The sequence below is a fragment of the Colius striatus genome, chromosome 2 (genome assembly GCF_028858725.1).
Source record: "Colius striatus isolate bColStr4 chromosome 2, bColStr4.1.hap1, whole genome shotgun sequence".
Taxonomy (NCBI): Eukaryota; Metazoa; Chordata; class Aves; order Coliiformes; family Coliidae; genus Colius; species Colius striatus.
Genome location: NC_084760.1, coordinates 108,615,539 through 108,633,728, shown reverse-complemented (window position 1 = coordinate 108,633,728; position 18,190 = coordinate 108,615,539). Strand labels below are relative to the sequence as shown.

The window sequence follows — 18,190 nt, the reverse complement described above, 5'->3', positions numbered from 1 at the left end:
GCAGAGTTACACTTAGCATATACATCATGCTTTAAACGTATGAATGGTTCCAATTTCCAAGACATTTTCCTTGGATGCAAGATGATGGGGCATTTGCTCACACAACCAAAAAAAAGCCTTGTCACCAGCTAGGAAGGGATGCAGTTTTTAAAATTAAAAAACAAACAAAAAACTCCAAACCAAAACAGAAACAAACCAAACCCAAATACAAAATAATACTTCCCACTGCTCTCCATATCCAAACAGCAGGGGGTTTGAGTATATAAAGCATTGTCTGGTTATGTATAAAAGCTTTTCATTAATGAAATGTCTCAATAACAGCATTTAGGACCAGCTTAAGAGTTTAAGTTATGTGGCCAAAATGGTTAACACTCACTGTTAATACTACCAGCTTACTCATACCTAGACTAATAATGAACTACTAAATATACCAGACACTCAGGGACACAGATAATACCCAATACTCTGCTTAGATATCATGATGACAGAGATAAGACAGAGCATGGATTAAAAGTAGGACAACTGTTTAAGAAAAAACAGAGGCAAATTAGGAGAAGATTAGTGGACACATAACTTCTCTATCCTAATAAATACTATTCATGAGAAACCAGGAGGTAAGAATCCCCTTTAATGTCACTGATTTTAGAGTAGATGTTGTTGCCAAACCAGTTCAATGTCCACATCAGCTGGTAACTGCCAGCATTAACTTTTGAGACTTGTTTGGAGGTTTTTTTTTTTTCTTTTTTTTTAAAGTTTTCTGAAAAACTGTCAAACTAATACAAGGTTCAAAGCAAATGGGTAACTTTTCTCACACCAGTTTCCATAGCTTCTCCCAAGACATGCATGTCTCATGTATGGATCATGTAAACATCATGTAAAGGACCTATGGCACATATACTCTCCTAGTGCCAAAGATGTAACTTTAAAATGCTGTGATGATGTTTATTGCCCTGTTTTAAGGGATTGACAATAGTGCCATGTGCCAGATAAAACACAACATACTACCAGATTTCACAAATATATTTGGTATCCCTGATAAGGTAAACTCTTCAAAGAGATCCCTCTGCTAACTGCAAATTCATACAATACCCAGTGAACTGCAGAAAATACTCTATATGCTTATGATAACTTTATTCCAAGCTAGAAGACACAGTTTAGAAAAAATGTTCATCATTTAAGCTGAACATATTATAGATGGTTTAAATTCATGCTGTTTTACTACCAACAAACAAGAAAATCTTCAAACCATGAGGGGCACAAAGAGAGACAAGGTTAAGGAGTACTTTGTCCATTATACTGAAATAAGACCTTTGAAGATGCAAATACCTTCAGCAGCTTTTCCAAGTATATTAATTTGTGCTGCTTCCCCCATAGCAGAATGCACAGAGTTCAGAAGACACGTTAGTCCAAAATAATCTCTTAACCAGAAGATCAACTTAGCCCAAGTATAACTATCATTCCCACTTCTGCATTTCTATAGTAATAGACAGTAGTGGAATTATCACATCAAACTCAATACTGATGCTGAGGGTTTGGAGCAAATAACTCCTAGCAACAGTACTCAAAACCAGAAATCTACTGAAATCCTTTGAAAAGGGCACAGAAAAAAAGCCACTTCCTCACCAGATATTTTTTGTGCAAGTATGGAATTCCTAAAGCTTAAAAAAAAATAAAAATAAAAAACTCAATCCATTTCCTCTATGCAAATACACATGTGCACAAGCACAAAACATGCATGAACATAAACAGTGCTATTTTGAACCAGAACAAGCCTAAGCAAAGTCCACTTATATACAAGCTTTTTGTTCTCACTCTATTTTTAAGAACAGTTTACAACCAACCTTGTTTAGTATTTCTTCTCCCAATATTTCTCATCTGCTCATCCTAGATGCAATTAAATGCTATACAAAGTGCTTTCATTTCAAAATACTGAAACAAACATTAAGTTCTTACTGGTAAGCTCGATGGTCTTTCTTGCTGGATTAGATTCAAGTCTTCATGGTTAGGCTTTCCTGGGGCCATAGCAGGTTGAGATCTGGTTCCATAGCCTTCCTGAGACATGTCCTGCAACAACAGTTGTAACAGTTATTAGCCTGACTCAGTAATTACAATCAAATCTGCATCACAGAAAGGTGAAAATACAACAGTTGAACGCTAATGGGTTTTTTTAATTAGAAGTTTTTACTAGTTAAACCTTCGTGATGTAAGTACCAAGCCCACACAGGTACCACTATGACCTGCGCCGTTTGTAAAGATATTCAGAGAGCAGAGCAAGAGGCCAACAAGCAGCAGGAATCATACCACTGGAACATGAGGAGACACACAAATGCAACCTGCTAAATGAAGGACCTCCTTTCACTATAAAAGGCTAGCAAGCACAAAGTGGTCAAAACATTTGTCCCTTTCTGAGATGTGTTCTCAAGGGTTTTGATGAAGTACTGAGCCAAGTGGGAGACTGGACTTGGAAATAAAATTGTAATCATGCTGTGTGATCAGGCTCCTGTAACAACCCTGGATTTACCATCACTAGTACTGGAACAACTTCCAAACACTTGCTTATCAGGCCATAGCACACAACACAATCACTTCATCTCCTGGTGGTACTGTGTGTCCCGTAGCTTGTAAGTAGAATGTATTTGATCAAGTGTAGCTCCAAAGCCTATACACCAGCAGCTTGGGGATTTTCCTCTCCACACAAGGCCATGTAGTCTTTGGGAATGCCTAACACAACACTCACCACAAACAAGTAGAGGTGAACAAGGAAACAACCTCCCTCATGCCAACTCACATCCCACAACACAAGCTTACTTCACACATATGGACACTTGCCCACTGTGAAGCCTTGAGCATTCAGGCTTCATTTTAGCTACTCTAACAGCTTCCACAGTAACTTCTTTGAGGTAAACAACACCAAGTGCAGTACCAGTGTAACTGGCAAGGAAAGTTGAAGAACCAGTTCCCAACTGCTAGAAAAGATCTCTTGTCTTTAAGGTTCTTCTCTGTTGTTTTTAAACCATTTATTTCTCTTCTTCCCCTCCCCAGTTTACTACCAGCTCAATTTGCTTTACCCACCCTCTCCCTGTCAGTTTTGACACATACCTGAAAGCACACATGTGTTCCCAATGCAAAGGGTCAGGGGAGGCTGTCCTCTGCTCCATCCCACCACAGCCTGAACATCACCTTGCTGCTGCTTCTAAAGGGACGTTAGAACAGCTGAGTGACCTTACCAACAGCTACTGCTCATACACAGAGTCTGCGAGGCAGCTGGCTTGTGGAGCCAGAAAACTTTCTGTCTGTTTTTAGCCCAGCTCCTGACAGAGGGAAATTTGTTAACAGTCGTCCTGTCTCCATTCAGACCCCTCCACCACTTTGGACTCTCCCAAATTATATTAAGGGACACTGAAAATTCAACAGGGCTAATAAAACAAACCCCAGCAAACCCAATATGGTGTAAACCCAGCAATAAACGATCCTATCCCTAAGCCTGTGCCAAGTAAAAATCAAGAAACACTTAAAAGGCCAGCACTTCAATGTGGTTACCAGCAGAGGGTAACAATTAGGCTTAAGGGTGACAAAGGCTGATGGTTGAATGATTATTATCCCCTGTGACCCCCCGCGCTCCCCCCGCCCAGATTTCCACTTGTCACACAGCTCTCCTGCTGTGCACACCAGCAGGTTCCTGTGGATTAACAGTGAGGTTTAAAATCAACAAATGGCACAAGGCCTCCATTCAACAGCCTTCACCCCAGTACAAAGGAATAGAAAGGTGCAGGACAGCTTCACAATAGGCAAACAAATGAGCAAACCTCTGCTTTCATTTTTATTTAAAAACGCACACGCACACACACGCAGGCTCGGGGTTGTCACTGCGTAAGCATCTACAATAAACCCAGCAACTCCGGATTTCAACTTCCAGTTCGGCAGTGGACTCTTGCCTTCCTGATTCTTAGAAAAAATACACCAAATAAGAACCACTTGTTAAAACAACAACGAGAAGAAACACCAAGAGTGGTGAAAATGGCTAAATGGAATACAGTCAATTTAGGAGACGTCATTTTAGAAACACAATTGTTCCTTTTTCAAAACAGACACTACAAGATTTTGCTGGGAAGCAAAATGTGGTATTTTGAAAAATAAAGAGCCATTAATTCCTTACACGGTATCAAGCATGATTTTTGCCACACGTTTGCAAGACTTTACGTCTCTTCCTACTGAAATTTCCAAGCGGAACAGAGTGGAAGAGGCAGAAGATGGCACATTTTCTCCTGAGAAATACTGCATGTTGAGTGAAATTTACTTTTACCTGGGTATTTGAAGACTACCTATGAAATGTCTTTCCATGCAGGGAAGAGCACATTAGAAACCTCAGACATTACACCCTTTGTTTTTTTAAAACACACCACTTTCACAGTGCTTTACAAATACTGCAGACATCTGTGTTTGTTGTGATGCAGATACCTGTGCACTCCAAATGGGACTGAGATCACATACTCTTTCTTATATTCTCTGTAAAGCCATTTAAGATACTTGGATCACTCCTAACTTGGAAAGCAGCTCTTGAGAAGCTGAGAATCAGTTTGCTCTCAGTAAGCTGCAGGCATGGGAATCTCCCAGATGAAATATGAGTGGGGCTGTGTGTATAATTTTATGTGTTTACACATATACATTGTCCAATAAAAACAGTCAATTTATATACTAAACATAATGACAATTAAACAATAGCATATTTCACTAAGAGGTTGGCTTCAAAACCAAAATAGTGCTTAGCATCAATTCCACTGAAAAACAGAGAGGAAATCTCTACTACCTTTCTTCAGTTCTGCATTAGGAAATTCTGTTAATATACAGCATGCTACAGAACAGAAACAACAGATTTTGAGAAAATGAAAAAATAAGGACAGAAAGATTAGAGTAAACTCCATCACTGAAGAAACGCATGCAATTGGCAATTCCCACTTTCAATTTTGAAAGGTCATTTTTCTTTCTAGCACCTAGGAATAGGTTTATTGGGGACTGGAGAGAGGGAACACAGGCACTGCACTACAGTCATATAGACTGAGGAGTGCCCCACTGATACTGAGGTTCAATCTTCTCCTGGGATCCTTGATTTTTTTCTTATGACTCCAAATATTTCATCTACCAATGGTATTGACTTTGAAAGCAAAGCTTATGATTTTTTTATGAATCACAGAAAACCCTTCCTCCCATATAAGAAGAGCATGTGCGTAAGAGAGAAATCCAGGCTTTTATAAACAGAAGGCTACAAGTTTCCACTCAGAACTTCTCAACTTGGCACAAACCCAATCATATCATAGCTGTTATAGCACAAACTGTCAACAAAGTTGTAAAACAACTAAAAGCAGGGTTTCCCCCATCAGATTTTAGGAAAGGCTCGGGGACAAATAATCAGCAAATCATAAACATATACTCAAAATAGTCAAACTTTAGACTTTTCAGACTTTTCAAAAAATGTCTATGCTCTGAAACAGGTAGTCAAAAATAAAAAAGGGAGCTATGCCTACATATGCACAGCCTAAAACCTATGTACTAAGCTGTTCAGAAACCAATCCATATACAATTATTACATTTGGGTAATAATAACAACCAATTGCTTATCAACCCCAGAGATAGGACTAGTGATTTACCTCCTGTTCACGAACACCTCTAGCTTGCTCTGCAAACTGTGGTACATAGAGCTCTAGATTTCTGTAGTCTGAGGAGTAAAGGAGGAAACAAGGTATTCTCTTCCCTCTTATTCTCTGTGACTGTATTCATCTTACAAACATAAAGTTTCTAATTCTAGTGTGGGATTTCACTTAAGACAGACATTTAAAGCGACCAAGTGAGCCAATGTACCAACTTGCAAGAAAGGCAGAGGCCCTTTGTTCTGCCTCTCCTGATTCCTGCAGCTGGACATACATCCCCTTAGTTCACGTCAGTGGTCTTTTCACTTTGTGAAATGGAGCAGCTTGACACTTGCCAAAAAAGTAACCCCTTTTCCCCAGCTTCATCATGATTACTGAGCAGAGCTGGCCTCAGGATGGGTTGGGTAAGCAAAAGGAGGAAGGAAATTTCCCTCCTTTGGCAGCAGCTAGCCAGGAGCCCAGTCCCACAACCACTTTGGAGTTGGCCACAGACAGACAACCTTTTCCCCTTTGATGTGCAATGTTAATTAGTGTCACACTTTCATTCTCTAGCTGGACCTAGTTTAAAACAAGGAAGTCTCTCCACATTTACATGTTTTCTGCCAACCCAAATGAATACAGTGCTGATAATGCTTGAAACCATAGAGATGAAATGCACATTTGTAATAAGTTCTGACGAAGAAGATAACATCTAATTATTAAGTAATTTAAATTATTTTTAATGGAAAATGAAAGCATAGCAAAAATATTAATGTTTGGGGGAAACCACATTTAAAGAAGGGCTGGGTGAGAAATATCGTTCAGGCTTCATCCACTTCTACTGTAGCAGATTTTAGAGGGATAACAGGACCACCCAGGAAGATAAGTACCATGATGGTTAAATAAAAGGAAAGTAATTTATGGAAAATAATATACTAGACTTCGATTTGAAAAACTCATTAAAAACTATTTTAGCTTATGTTCTTGATTCAGTTGGTTGATCCTTAGAAGACTGGAAGTGTGAGAGCATTGAATGCTACAGCAATGTGACAACACCAAAATTGAAAGCAAATGTGTGGGTTTTTTTTCCCAGGCCACTTGAGAATGGAAGTCAGGACAGAGTATAACAGCCAAAAGGAGCTCACAGCCCTTCGATACAAGTTTATTTTACTCATCTCTGAAGGGATACTACAGAACAGAAAGAAGGTGAGTGATATATGAGGGGCTAAAGAAAAACATTTCTTGTTATCACTTAAACCAAGCATCTGTACATTCTGTGTAGAGAAATACATACTGATACATTTGCCCTCTTTCCACCTTCTGCAGTAAAAAGCTACAATTAAAAAACCTAATCACTTACCAGAACAGTGACATACTCTATAGGTCAACTCTTAGCCTAATCCTAACACGTCACTTCCCAAGTTACATACTCCTGCTGTTAGCACAAAACCAACAACTAAGTACAACCTGTTAGAGGAATAGTGTAGGTAAGGCTTCACTGAGAAAAACTGTTATGCCCAGGGGCATGTGCAACACTGAGTCTCATGAAAGCAGCCAACTGAATGCAGTCCTGTGGGGAATGATCTAGTAAGGACAAAAGAACACACAAGTTTGGATGAGTCCTGGGCAGATGTTGTGCAAAGGTCTTGTAGAAGATCTTGGGTCAAGAAGAAATGCAAATGTATGTGTCTTGAATTTTATGAACCAGAAATAGAAAAAAAAAAAAGCCCTAATCGAAACAAAAACCTTAAGCCTTGAAAAAAAGGTAATAGGTATCTTGCAGCTGGAGAGCACTGTGCACAAATGAGCAAGGAAATCTCTTATTGCACAGAGAGAACAGGTGATTTCAGGTTAAAAAAAAAGAAGTTTTCTAGGTCTCAGCACCTATTGCACCAACAAAAAAGCAAGAGAGTGCTAACCACTGGAGATGGATTACCAGTGCATTCTGGTAATCCTCTTAAATGTGCTAGTCTGTGTTTATGTGATGAAGTGAATAAACCCTGCTCATAACCAGAACACATAAATCATTTCAAGCCAACCCTCTACCAATACCACGAAACCTGAATGGAGACAAGGAAAGCAGCCCTACTGCAGTACAGCAAGAAACAGGCTGGCATCTATCTCAGCATACTGATGCTATTTGTTGACTGTTGTTTCAGTGGGGCTGGCAAGCACTGACTGCTCTTCCTTCTGGTGGTTATCATTTCCCCACAATCAAGCCAGGGCAGGATTGTGCCCTCAGAAGATGATACTTCGCCTTATCAAGTTAATTTCAGTCTTCATCTTCCTTACAGATACTAGTGGGAGTCAAGAGCTTCAGAGAAGTGCCAAAGCGAAACAGTCCTTTCCTTTTCCAAAAGGAGACAATTCATCCAGAAATCATACATAACTCCTCAGAGAAAAATCCTAGCAGGTACCTGGAGAAATATGGAAAACCTGCCTCAGGTGTAGACTTGTCATTGTCAGTAAGACATCTCAGCTTCTTCTTCAATATTAATACCTTCCCTTCCAAAGTATCTGCAGTTTAATTCTACAACTTATTATTTCCTAGATCTCTTTTTAAGTTAATTAATTAAAAAAAAAAACAAAGCACTAAAACAGGAACACCATTTTCTCCCTTCACAATCCCAATTATCACAAAAAAACAATTAAGTCTTAAGACAGCAGAGGGAGAAGAAAGAAACAGCATAGCAGGCAGCAGCTGATGCAAAAGATAAGTTAGGTAAGTAAATATATTACTGAGACTCAGTCTATCAAAATTCTCAGGAAGTTATTAGAAACTCAGACCACCAAATAAAATCTACCTCAGGTTTCTCCCCTGCAGAATACACTGAGGGCATTTTAAACCCAGACAAGGTCAAAAAAACAGCCCCCTACATCTTACAAGAACAGACTGTTTGGACAGTGTATCTTCCAGTCACATATCAGGTTATCTGAGCCAACTAATGAGACAGAAGGGTCTCTCCTTCTAAATGCTCCAGCCCATTTTCACATGTGTTTCATCTATATGGCCTCCAGGAACTATGTTAAGCAAGCGATGCAAGAAGAGCTCCAAGATGAAATCATTCTCGGAAACCCTTATCTTGCTATTCTCTTTCCGCCACCACTGCATTTCATGGATCACAGAGCATATCAATAGTGGATTTAATCAGAAAGAAGACATTTCTTCTAGTTTTCTTCTCCCATACTTGTAATGTGCCACATGAAAAAAATAGTCAAGTTTCATGTTTGTAATTAAAATATGACAGTTGCACATTGCACAGCCTGATGATAAACAGCTGTCAGTTCTTCATTTACAGGCAAAAAAAGGTAGTTTCTTTGTTCTACAGATGTATAAAGTTCTAGTGTGAATGAAGAGATGAGAGAGAATGTGAAGAGGTAATCTGAGAAATGCAACTTGGAAATAAGAGGTAAGCATTTAATTTCCATGAATTCTCCCATGGTTACAGAGCATTTTTGAATTTTCCTAAAAAACCCTACAAGGCTGGACAGTCTCACCATGCTTTCATTTTCTACACCTACTCCTTCCTCTCCCTGCCCATCCTTTCACTGAGAAAGCTATATTTTTAAAACAAACAAACAAAAAACAACCCAGAAAGAAATAGAACCCTGTCAGTTTTTGTATGTCCTATTCTTTACAGCCACCTGGGATAGACTATCACACTAATGCGATGACTTACAGATTTTGTGTGCCATCCAAGTGTCCTGCCCTGCCACACTAGTCCTTCCTAAAACTCCACGAGAAACGCATCTCTTCAGCAAACCTGAGACATGAAGCTGGGTTGAGAAACAGCTCTGCATCGCTCCCCGAGGAAAAGAGCTAAACCCAACAAAATGCAGGAGAGGGGCAGGATTTAAAACCTGCCATTTCTTTCAGCTTGGCTGCTGCAGAAGTAGGGAGCTGTGGGGCTCCGTGCCCCAGAGCGCAGCAGTCTACCCCAGACTGCCTGCTGCAAGCGAGGAAGCTCTCCTAAGCATACAGCTTGCTGGCAGAAACGAGGTCAGAGCACTGCCCGCAGCTTACAGCAGAGCTGAAAGCCTGAAGCCAGCTTACAGAATAAAGAGAAAAGCTGCACCGAGAGCAGCTGCTACCTCTAGGCTAATCGAGCTAGGTACCCAAGGATGAGACTTCCCCGCTTGAGACCAGGAAACAGTTTTTCGGTGCTTCTTAGGGGCACATCCATAGCTGTGCTTCAAGGTAAAAGCCAGGTCTTATCTGAAGGCTCATGAAAATTCAAAAATCTGTGAGAAAGGGTTGCAAGCAACACCTAAAACACCACTGAGGTCACATTACAAAAAAAACAAACCCTCAGAACGGCGACATTTGTTTTGTGGGTTTGTTTCCTACCAACCCTCCAATAAAAAGCTCTATTATGTTATAGATTACATTTACATTACAGTCCAGTGACAACTGGTAACTTAGTCCTCAGTATTCCACCATGCCAGTCTCAAAAGAAATTGTTGAAATGAGGTTTTTTCACTACTTTATCAACAACAGAATCACAGGAGATGGAATTGAAGCTCAAATGCAAATAACTCTGTAATAACTTTGGTAAAGAGGGTTTTCTCAGCTGGTCTACACAGATTTGGCTAACTTACTTTTTCCATATTATCATCTTACATAAGGGGCTATTGAAGACAGAGATTTAGCTGCATTACTAGTCTCTCTTTCTCTGAAGTCTGTCAAGACACAGAGTATCTGTGCAACAATCTTAAGTCCAGTCACCACGTGGAAAAGTATCTTAGTCCAAGGAGTGAAAAGAGATCAGTAATTTACAGCAAGAGAACAATAATTTCCAGAAGGAAGTACCTACCAGCAGAAGCAATTCAACAGACTGCACAATACAACACTTTAATCATTTAGTGCTTTTAGTTTAATCTTTGAAGTCTTCATCACCAACACTAGAACTTTTTCAAAAGAAAGTATTCCCAGTTGGGCTGGTATTGGTAGTGGTGGGATGAGGGTGTAAGAGTGTGGAGAAAAGTGAAAGTGATGAAAACCTTAAAACTCTGAGACCAGACTGCTGACTACTCTTTAATACAGCAACAAAAAAGCAGTGTCGTTCATTAAAAATTGGTTAAGGATAGTTATGCAATAAAGCAACAATAAATCTTTTCTATAAGGCCGAAGGAGTACAATCTTTATGAATTCAGTAGGCAGACACTCTGAACTCATATGCAATTTGATTTTCTACTTAAAAACACACATGTGGAAGATACTCAAGACAGGCACTCAGCAATCAGAGAGAAGTGCAAGGAAGTCATGAAGAGAGAGACTGCTATCCTGTAGAGCTTGATTTATTAAGAGACAGCTCACCAAGACCAACAGTTGTTCTTTCTCCCGCAACAAAAACACCAGGCAGTTTAGTCAACATGTAAACTTGTTTTTTAAGTGGTACTTTATTTACTTTGATTTGTTGCTTCATTCTTTGTTGTCCATATGTAACTACAACAACTAAAACACTCTGTGAGATTTCAGCTGCACGGTCCAAAATCTATTCTAAATCCTACAACAGTGGGAGAGAAATGCAGTAAAAGAGAAATACGGGAAAGGATGATGAATGCATATAAAATATATGCTAATCTATATTCAGATATAATACATTGTCTCAACAAAAAGTCCCAATACAAAATGCAGAAAACAAAACCGAATATATGTACACTGAACATCTTCAATTATTAAAGAAAATATGGGCAGATAAAAAAAATACAGTGGTAAATTTTATGCCAGGAAACATTAACAAACTTATTTTCCCTACCTCTGAGGGAAATAACATGTGGTAATTTAAAAGCCATAAGAGAATACTGCTGTATTGCAACTGGCCATGAGGTGTAATTTACAAGACCACTGAAATTTGGAATATATACTGCTCATAGAGAACTGGGGAAAAAAACCCAAACCCAACAAAACCCTACCTCTCAGATTTATTAATACATTTCAGACTTTACAACTTTATCACTTCATTCACTGTACTACACTATTTGCCTTTTAAAATTTCTTAAAACATTTATATTTATATTCTAAAACATTTGTATGGACAACTTTGTCTATGAACAGCCATCAGATTAATGGATCATAAAGTAAATGACTGTTATATGATCAGGTATCTTTTGATAAACTCACTGTTCTGTTTAAGTTACTGCTGAACTTCAAAAGATATGGATAAAATTATTTCTGGGATATTAATTCTGCTCTCAGAATAACAGTAAAAGAAAATCATCATAGAGTAATAAGTAGATGGTATGGGGAGGAACAATAGTTATGACTGCTACTCTCCTAGAGACAAATATTTTTTTATCAGCCTGCATTCCAATACTTTTACTATCAAGCTAATTAATAGCCTCCTACACTAATATCTAAATGCCAAGCAATTAATGGCACTGAACTATAAATGGCTTTGTCTTTGCTCTTGTAGAGTTATTTTATAAAGCAAATGCAATTCTATCACTTCACTGATTTAATGCAGGCTTTGTGAGGTTAATATTTCCAAGCAATCGCAAAACAAAGAACTGCTTTAATTAACCTTCTGTGATTTAAATACTGAGAGAAATCAGAATTTAGAAACTTCAAATAATACCACCATCACACAACAATACTACTCTGTGGATGAAAGACAAAATCTGTGATAAATTTTTGTGCAATTTTTGTAGTTGAGATGAATTTTTTTTCCTTTCAGGATCTACTTTTAAATGTTGAAGTTTTTAGTTTGAAAAAAAGATGATTCGGCATCCCCACGTTTTGCACTACAATACTTTGCAGAGATGATTGCTATGGTCATTGCCCATCTAATCTACAAATGATTGCAAGTAAGTAACTGACCACTTAAAGGTAAAGGAGCAAAACAGGACTTCTCATCCCCCAGACTAAATTTTCTCTTTCTGATTTATCTGAAAGGAGGTTCCTGTTGCCAGAGTTTCTTTATGATACTGTAAGCTAACTTCATTTTAGCACATGAAAAATTCATCAGGATTCAGGCCTTTCTACATTGCTTACCTTAAAAGCACAAGAGCTGTGATATGTCTACTAGGATTAGAATGATACAAGAACACGGGAATAAAAATTAAAAACCAGCAGGGTACAGGTGGTCATGCACATTCCTGCCAAACAGGTTTACAGTGTGCTCTGACCCATCTCCTCTGACTATATGCCCAGATATCATCACACCCCCATCAGCAGCAGATGCCTGAAAAGGTGCACTTGCTGGTTTCTCAGGAGAAGAAAGCTGACCTTCAAAATCCTCCTTCAAATTGCAAACAGAAAAGCCTACTTTCAGCAGAAAATCAAGAGCACAGTGAAAGAACATACAGACAGGGAAAACATTTAACTACAATGAGGGAACTTTAAACTAGAAGTGCCACACAATTGTGAAGACAACACACACGCAAACAAATACTTTCACTGACAGCCCTTTGGAAGACTATAAAACAGCAGCATAAACAAGCTTGCTACATTTCATACCTAAACAGAATTACCACTTTGCAAGATAAAATACTTATCCTTGCCCGGTAATACCACTTAACAAGTTCAAGTTACTATAAAGACAGGTATGTGAGAGAAGTAATTATATATGCTAACTTTAAAGGTTTCAGACCTAATAAGACTTGAGCTGATTTTTACTTGGTTAAATTGATCACCATTGTCAGTAAATGCCTGCTTTAAAAATAACAGGTTTGAGAAAGTCTTCTCAAAATCCAAATGCAGTTTCGTGGGTTTGGTCAACATGTCTTCAGGAAATATAAGCCTGCGCCTCTGTGAGTGCTGCTCCGTGCTATGCCCTCAATTTTGTTGTTCGTGCCTAGGTGTGAGTTTACAGACAATTATCCTTGCTTTTTCTGCCTGACTCTGCTCCTGGTAGCTACTTGGCTCTGGAAAATCATTCTCGAAGTCTGACAAGCTAACACCTATTATAATCTTATAAATACAGATATAAATCACTGAGAGAAAAAGAGAAAGCTTTGACATATTTCCTGCAATGATATAAACAATGCTGAGCAAACAGAGCGTTCCCCAAATGGACAATCACCAGCTACCCCTGCTACTGGGAAAAGACATAGCGCAACAGGAGTCACGGTTCCACTGAACTTCTGAGATGAGTGAGTAACCTCTACCTCACAGATAAGTAGCCATATGCTTAACACTCACTTGCTGTTATGATAGCATCATGACTATGATATAAAATTTTATAAAGCAAGAATCTAACTGGCAAAGACTTCAATCAATTATGTTCATTTAACCTACATAGGTTCAAACCTCATTTGTCCTTCCTAAAAACATAATGTGCTTAAGAAAGACTCAAAAAGGGTAAATTAGTTTTATGCACAAGATCAGTACAGTTCTTAAGTATATCAACAGTCTGCCTGTTTTTAAATCACTTCAGTATTCAGCAAAGTGAGGTGACAACTGCCTTTCAGAGGTGCTAGTCACTGGTGGTTTGTCTGGAAGCCAGGATTTAAGTTGCAGTGTGTGAGTTTGGAAGCCAGTTGCTGAAAGCCTGCTCCCCTTCCCTCCTCCTCCCAAGTCCAGCTAAGCTCTATTACAGATGCAAAAAGTCAGGACTGTATTCTGCCTTTTGATATCTATTCGATCTCTCTGAAATAGGCTGGCAACAAAAGATTCAGTGTACCAAAACGGACGTCTTCATAAAAAGTTACACTGTTGTTTTCCTTTGACTCTTATTTCAGTTCCTACAGAAAGGATGAGAAAAAGCTGGCAGAAGTACACGTATCTGTATAAGTATCTTCACTCAAGCTCGCTCTTGTTAGGCATGTGTCTGCTCACTATATACACGCAGCCCTGATTTTGAAAAGCCAACCAACAAGCGTACCTTAGAAGCAAAAGTTCTCAGTGCCATGAATTTGTGGTTGAATGGTTTAAAGGAATCGCTACTCCCTTCTACCTCTTCACACTGGAAAAAAAGATTATTGCTTCTAAGCTGAAAACAACCCCAGCATTTCAAGACAGTGTGAATATGGGCTGGGCACTAGGCACCTCTGTTGCCCAGATGACAGAAGCCATGAAGGATTTATGGTACTTGAGTAGTGGTGTCAGCCACTGCTGCTGATGGCAGGCAACAGTATCTTCTGAACATTAAATTTGATTATGAGTTCTCATATAACTGTAATAGCCAACTTCCACAAAGAATGCTTTCCTACATGCCTGGCAGCAAATGTCAGATTAACATATAAGCTTGTTCTTTACCAGTTTTTCTGTGGTTCCTAACACAACAAATATTAAGTATAACCACTCATCTAGTTGTAGGTGATTACAGACACAAGAGTTAAAAATTGTTTGTCCTTCTGTCCTTTTAATACAACTTTCAGATATGGGCAATTATATGTTACTTCTTAAGTAAGTTTAATTTACATTCTGCAGGATCTGAGACTAAACTACAGTACAGTCAAATGATAATTCTGTTCCATTTTCTAATAACTTAAAGGAGAAAATTTTATTAAAAAAGAGTAATTGTATTGAGGTATAAAACTTAATTTTGGCCTCATTAAGGATTGTATGTATTACTTACTAATGAATTTTGTATTTGCATATAACACAACTATTCCTAACTTAAAACAACAGTATTTTTGTACAGTGATACACCCCAAAACAGCTTGACAATGTTAATTAACATGCTGCTTATTACACTTTTAAAATAACTTTAGCAGCTCACATTGACTTTAAAAACAAGATTTCATCCTCATTGTACCAAAATCGCTTTAATAATTTGATGCATTTTGCCACAATACAATTTGTTCTGTTTTCATGACAGCCATACAGCTTGGACATGAAAACACATTAATTAGTTTCACATTTTGTTCACATTTTCAAAGACTGTTTCAAATGTTTATCTGTCCTACCTTGCACTGACTCAACACTAGAAACAGATGTCTGCACAAGAACATTCTCATCAACATCTCAGGCTTGCAATGGAGACTAGTTCAAACCATTGTCACCATTGATCTCATTTCAGGGAAATGAAAAGAAGTTGCAGCCCCTTGTGGGAGTTTAAGTGCTTCCCAGCCCTTTGCCCAGAGAGATCAACTGAGGTGTCACCAGAGATGCTTCCCATCTCCTCACACATGCTGCCTTCCTGCTGTGAATACCTCTCTATCTAGGATTACTAAAACAAATTCTTACTGCCTTTAACTGCATTCATCCTCCTGGCCCACTCCAAGCAAAAACAAACCAAACCAAACCCAACTCTTTTATTTGTCCTGTAGCAATTTACATTGAAAAAAATCAACAACACTCACCAAGTAGCAGCTCTTATCAGTAGGCGAAGTATTATACTGGAGGTAGGAAACAAGGTTTTGGCCAGCTTTTAGAACATTAAGACCTGCCAGTGAGAGAGTCCTGTTTCTTGTTTATAAAACACTTTCTCCTTTTAAATAAAACCAGACTAAAGACTGAGCCTGAAGTACCTGACTATTCCTTTCAGGCATATAAAACAAACAAACAAAACAAAATCACTGTAACCACAAGGGAATGATGTAAAAACACATACACAAAGCCTCTTCATGCACAATGTTAACCAGAAGGACCACAGAAAGTGGACATGCATGCCCCACCTCAAGAACCTGCCACACTTTTTTCCCCTTTTAAACTTATGTCCGCATGTGAAAAAAAAAGGATCAGCCTAATACCATCCTGTTCTGGAGACTCGCATGCAGAAACCTTCCAGGAACACGTAAAACAGGATAACAGTAGCAGGTGTAGAATAAAATTGCTATTTTCATTTAACTAAGAGTGAGACCATAATTATTTTGCAGATCTATTTCATCTGTCAAAAAGTGATATGGTCCCAACTCATAAAATAACACAATAAACCTCAAAGGCATGATCCTATCTCAATATATATGAACACATGCTACATAAAACAAAAAACTACATCAACATGGCTTTTTAAAGCCAATTGGAAAGCACAATCCAAAATATACATCATACTATCTTAACAAAATAATGTTTAATGATGACAGTTTAAGCTTGCAATTACATGGCATTCTTGAGCAAAATATCACTTCTACTTATGGCAAAAGATTTAAAATTGCAACAACAACTGAAGCATTTATTCATTTATATGCCATTTCAAGACACAAAACCCTGCCAAGGGCAATACTGTAGTACTGTAGCACATCTTTCTTTCTCTTTTTTCTTTTGAAGAGCATTGAAGGCAAAAAGTTTTTTAAAAAACCAAAAAAACAACCCAAGACGGTATCTACAGCTACTGGCAATATCTAATGATCAATGAATCTGCTACTGCAATAAATTTGCTTAAAACAAAGCTCTTCCTTTAATGGTTTTTACACAGCAGGCTCCTGATATGAAGAGGGAATGACTGATGCTGGCTTGCAATATGGCTCTATAGTAAACTATGCCAGTATTACTATCAAATCACCTCTTATGAAACTCCCTTTCTGCCCACCATGAAATCAATTCAACAAAGATCTAAACAACTTATAGTTCAAACATTCAAATAAATCCCATACTTCTCCTTCCTCTTTATGCTTATTAGAAAAATGGAAAGTCACAAGTCACTGGAACAGTCCTAGAAATTATTTTATCTGTTTAGTTTTATTGACAAGATTGCATATTGAATGCAAGTGAGTCAAGGAAAAGGAACAATGGCTTCACACTTCCACAATACATGAGAAATGAAGACAAGTACTAATTCCAAGGCACAACACTATGAGTTACAACTGACTGCAGAAGCTCACTCACATTATATCTAAAAGAGTAAAAAATAAAACATTATCTATATTAAATGTTCTATCAGTTTTCTCCCCGTAACAGAATATCCAGTATATCACACCACGAGGTTTTACATAAAATGAAACTGGTGGCAAGAAAAAAATTCATCATCCATCCAAAATAAACACTACTTTCAGCTTGACAATCTCCAAACCAGATTGACATAAATCTACTAGGGAAATAAAGAAAAAACAGTACAGCAAAAGGCAGCAAACTACTGAGAAGCCCCCTTTCTTCAGTCTACACCTCTCTCCTCCATCCTCTAGTAAAACCAGTTCAATCACACTCACATCATAAAGACAGCAATCATGGAGACGGCTTATTTACCCTAAAACAATGTGAATCTTTTTTCACCTCACAACTGTACCCCTGCTACAAAAGTAAGTTCAGCTTCCAGTCCATCAGGCACAAAACAGCATGCAAACTCTTTGGGGCAAAGACCACCTTTTTGTTATGTACTTGGAGAAACACCAGAATAAATTGTCCTGATCCACAGCTGAGGCTACCATGAACTACTTAAATATTATTAAGAGTCATCTCTTGATTCATGATGCAGCTGTGCTGTCTAGGAAAAACACCTGTACTCTAAAGTTTACCCATAATTCTGCCTGGTCAGCATGAGGAAAAACCATCTTCAGAGGTTAGCTTCATTTCTCAAGGCTGACATCCTGAATCAATTGACTTCATGCATTCCTCAAAGTTATGACTATTCAAAATTAGGACTTTACACCATTGCTGAGTGCAAAAAGCAACAAAATCAATACAAAAAGTCAAGAAAATATGTCATTAAAAATACAGGAAACACAGAGGATATTCATTTGCA

The 18,190-nt window shown here is 38.3% G+C and overlaps 1 protein-coding gene across 3 annotated transcripts in view; it reads right to left on the bottom strand.

The window, feature by feature from the left end:
- ARID1B (AT-rich interaction domain 1B) overlaps positions 1-18,190 on the bottom strand; it is a 333,941-nt gene that overhangs the window by 229,456 nt on the left and 86,295 nt on the right. For all 3 annotated transcript variants that reach the window (XM_061989024.1, XM_061989022.1, XM_061989023.1), the window contains exon 5: positions 1,954-2,064. In XM_061989024.1, coding sequence (XP_061845008.1) covers positions 1,954-2,064 — 111 coding nt within the window. The remainder of the gene's footprint in view (positions 1-1,953; positions 2,065-18,190) is intronic.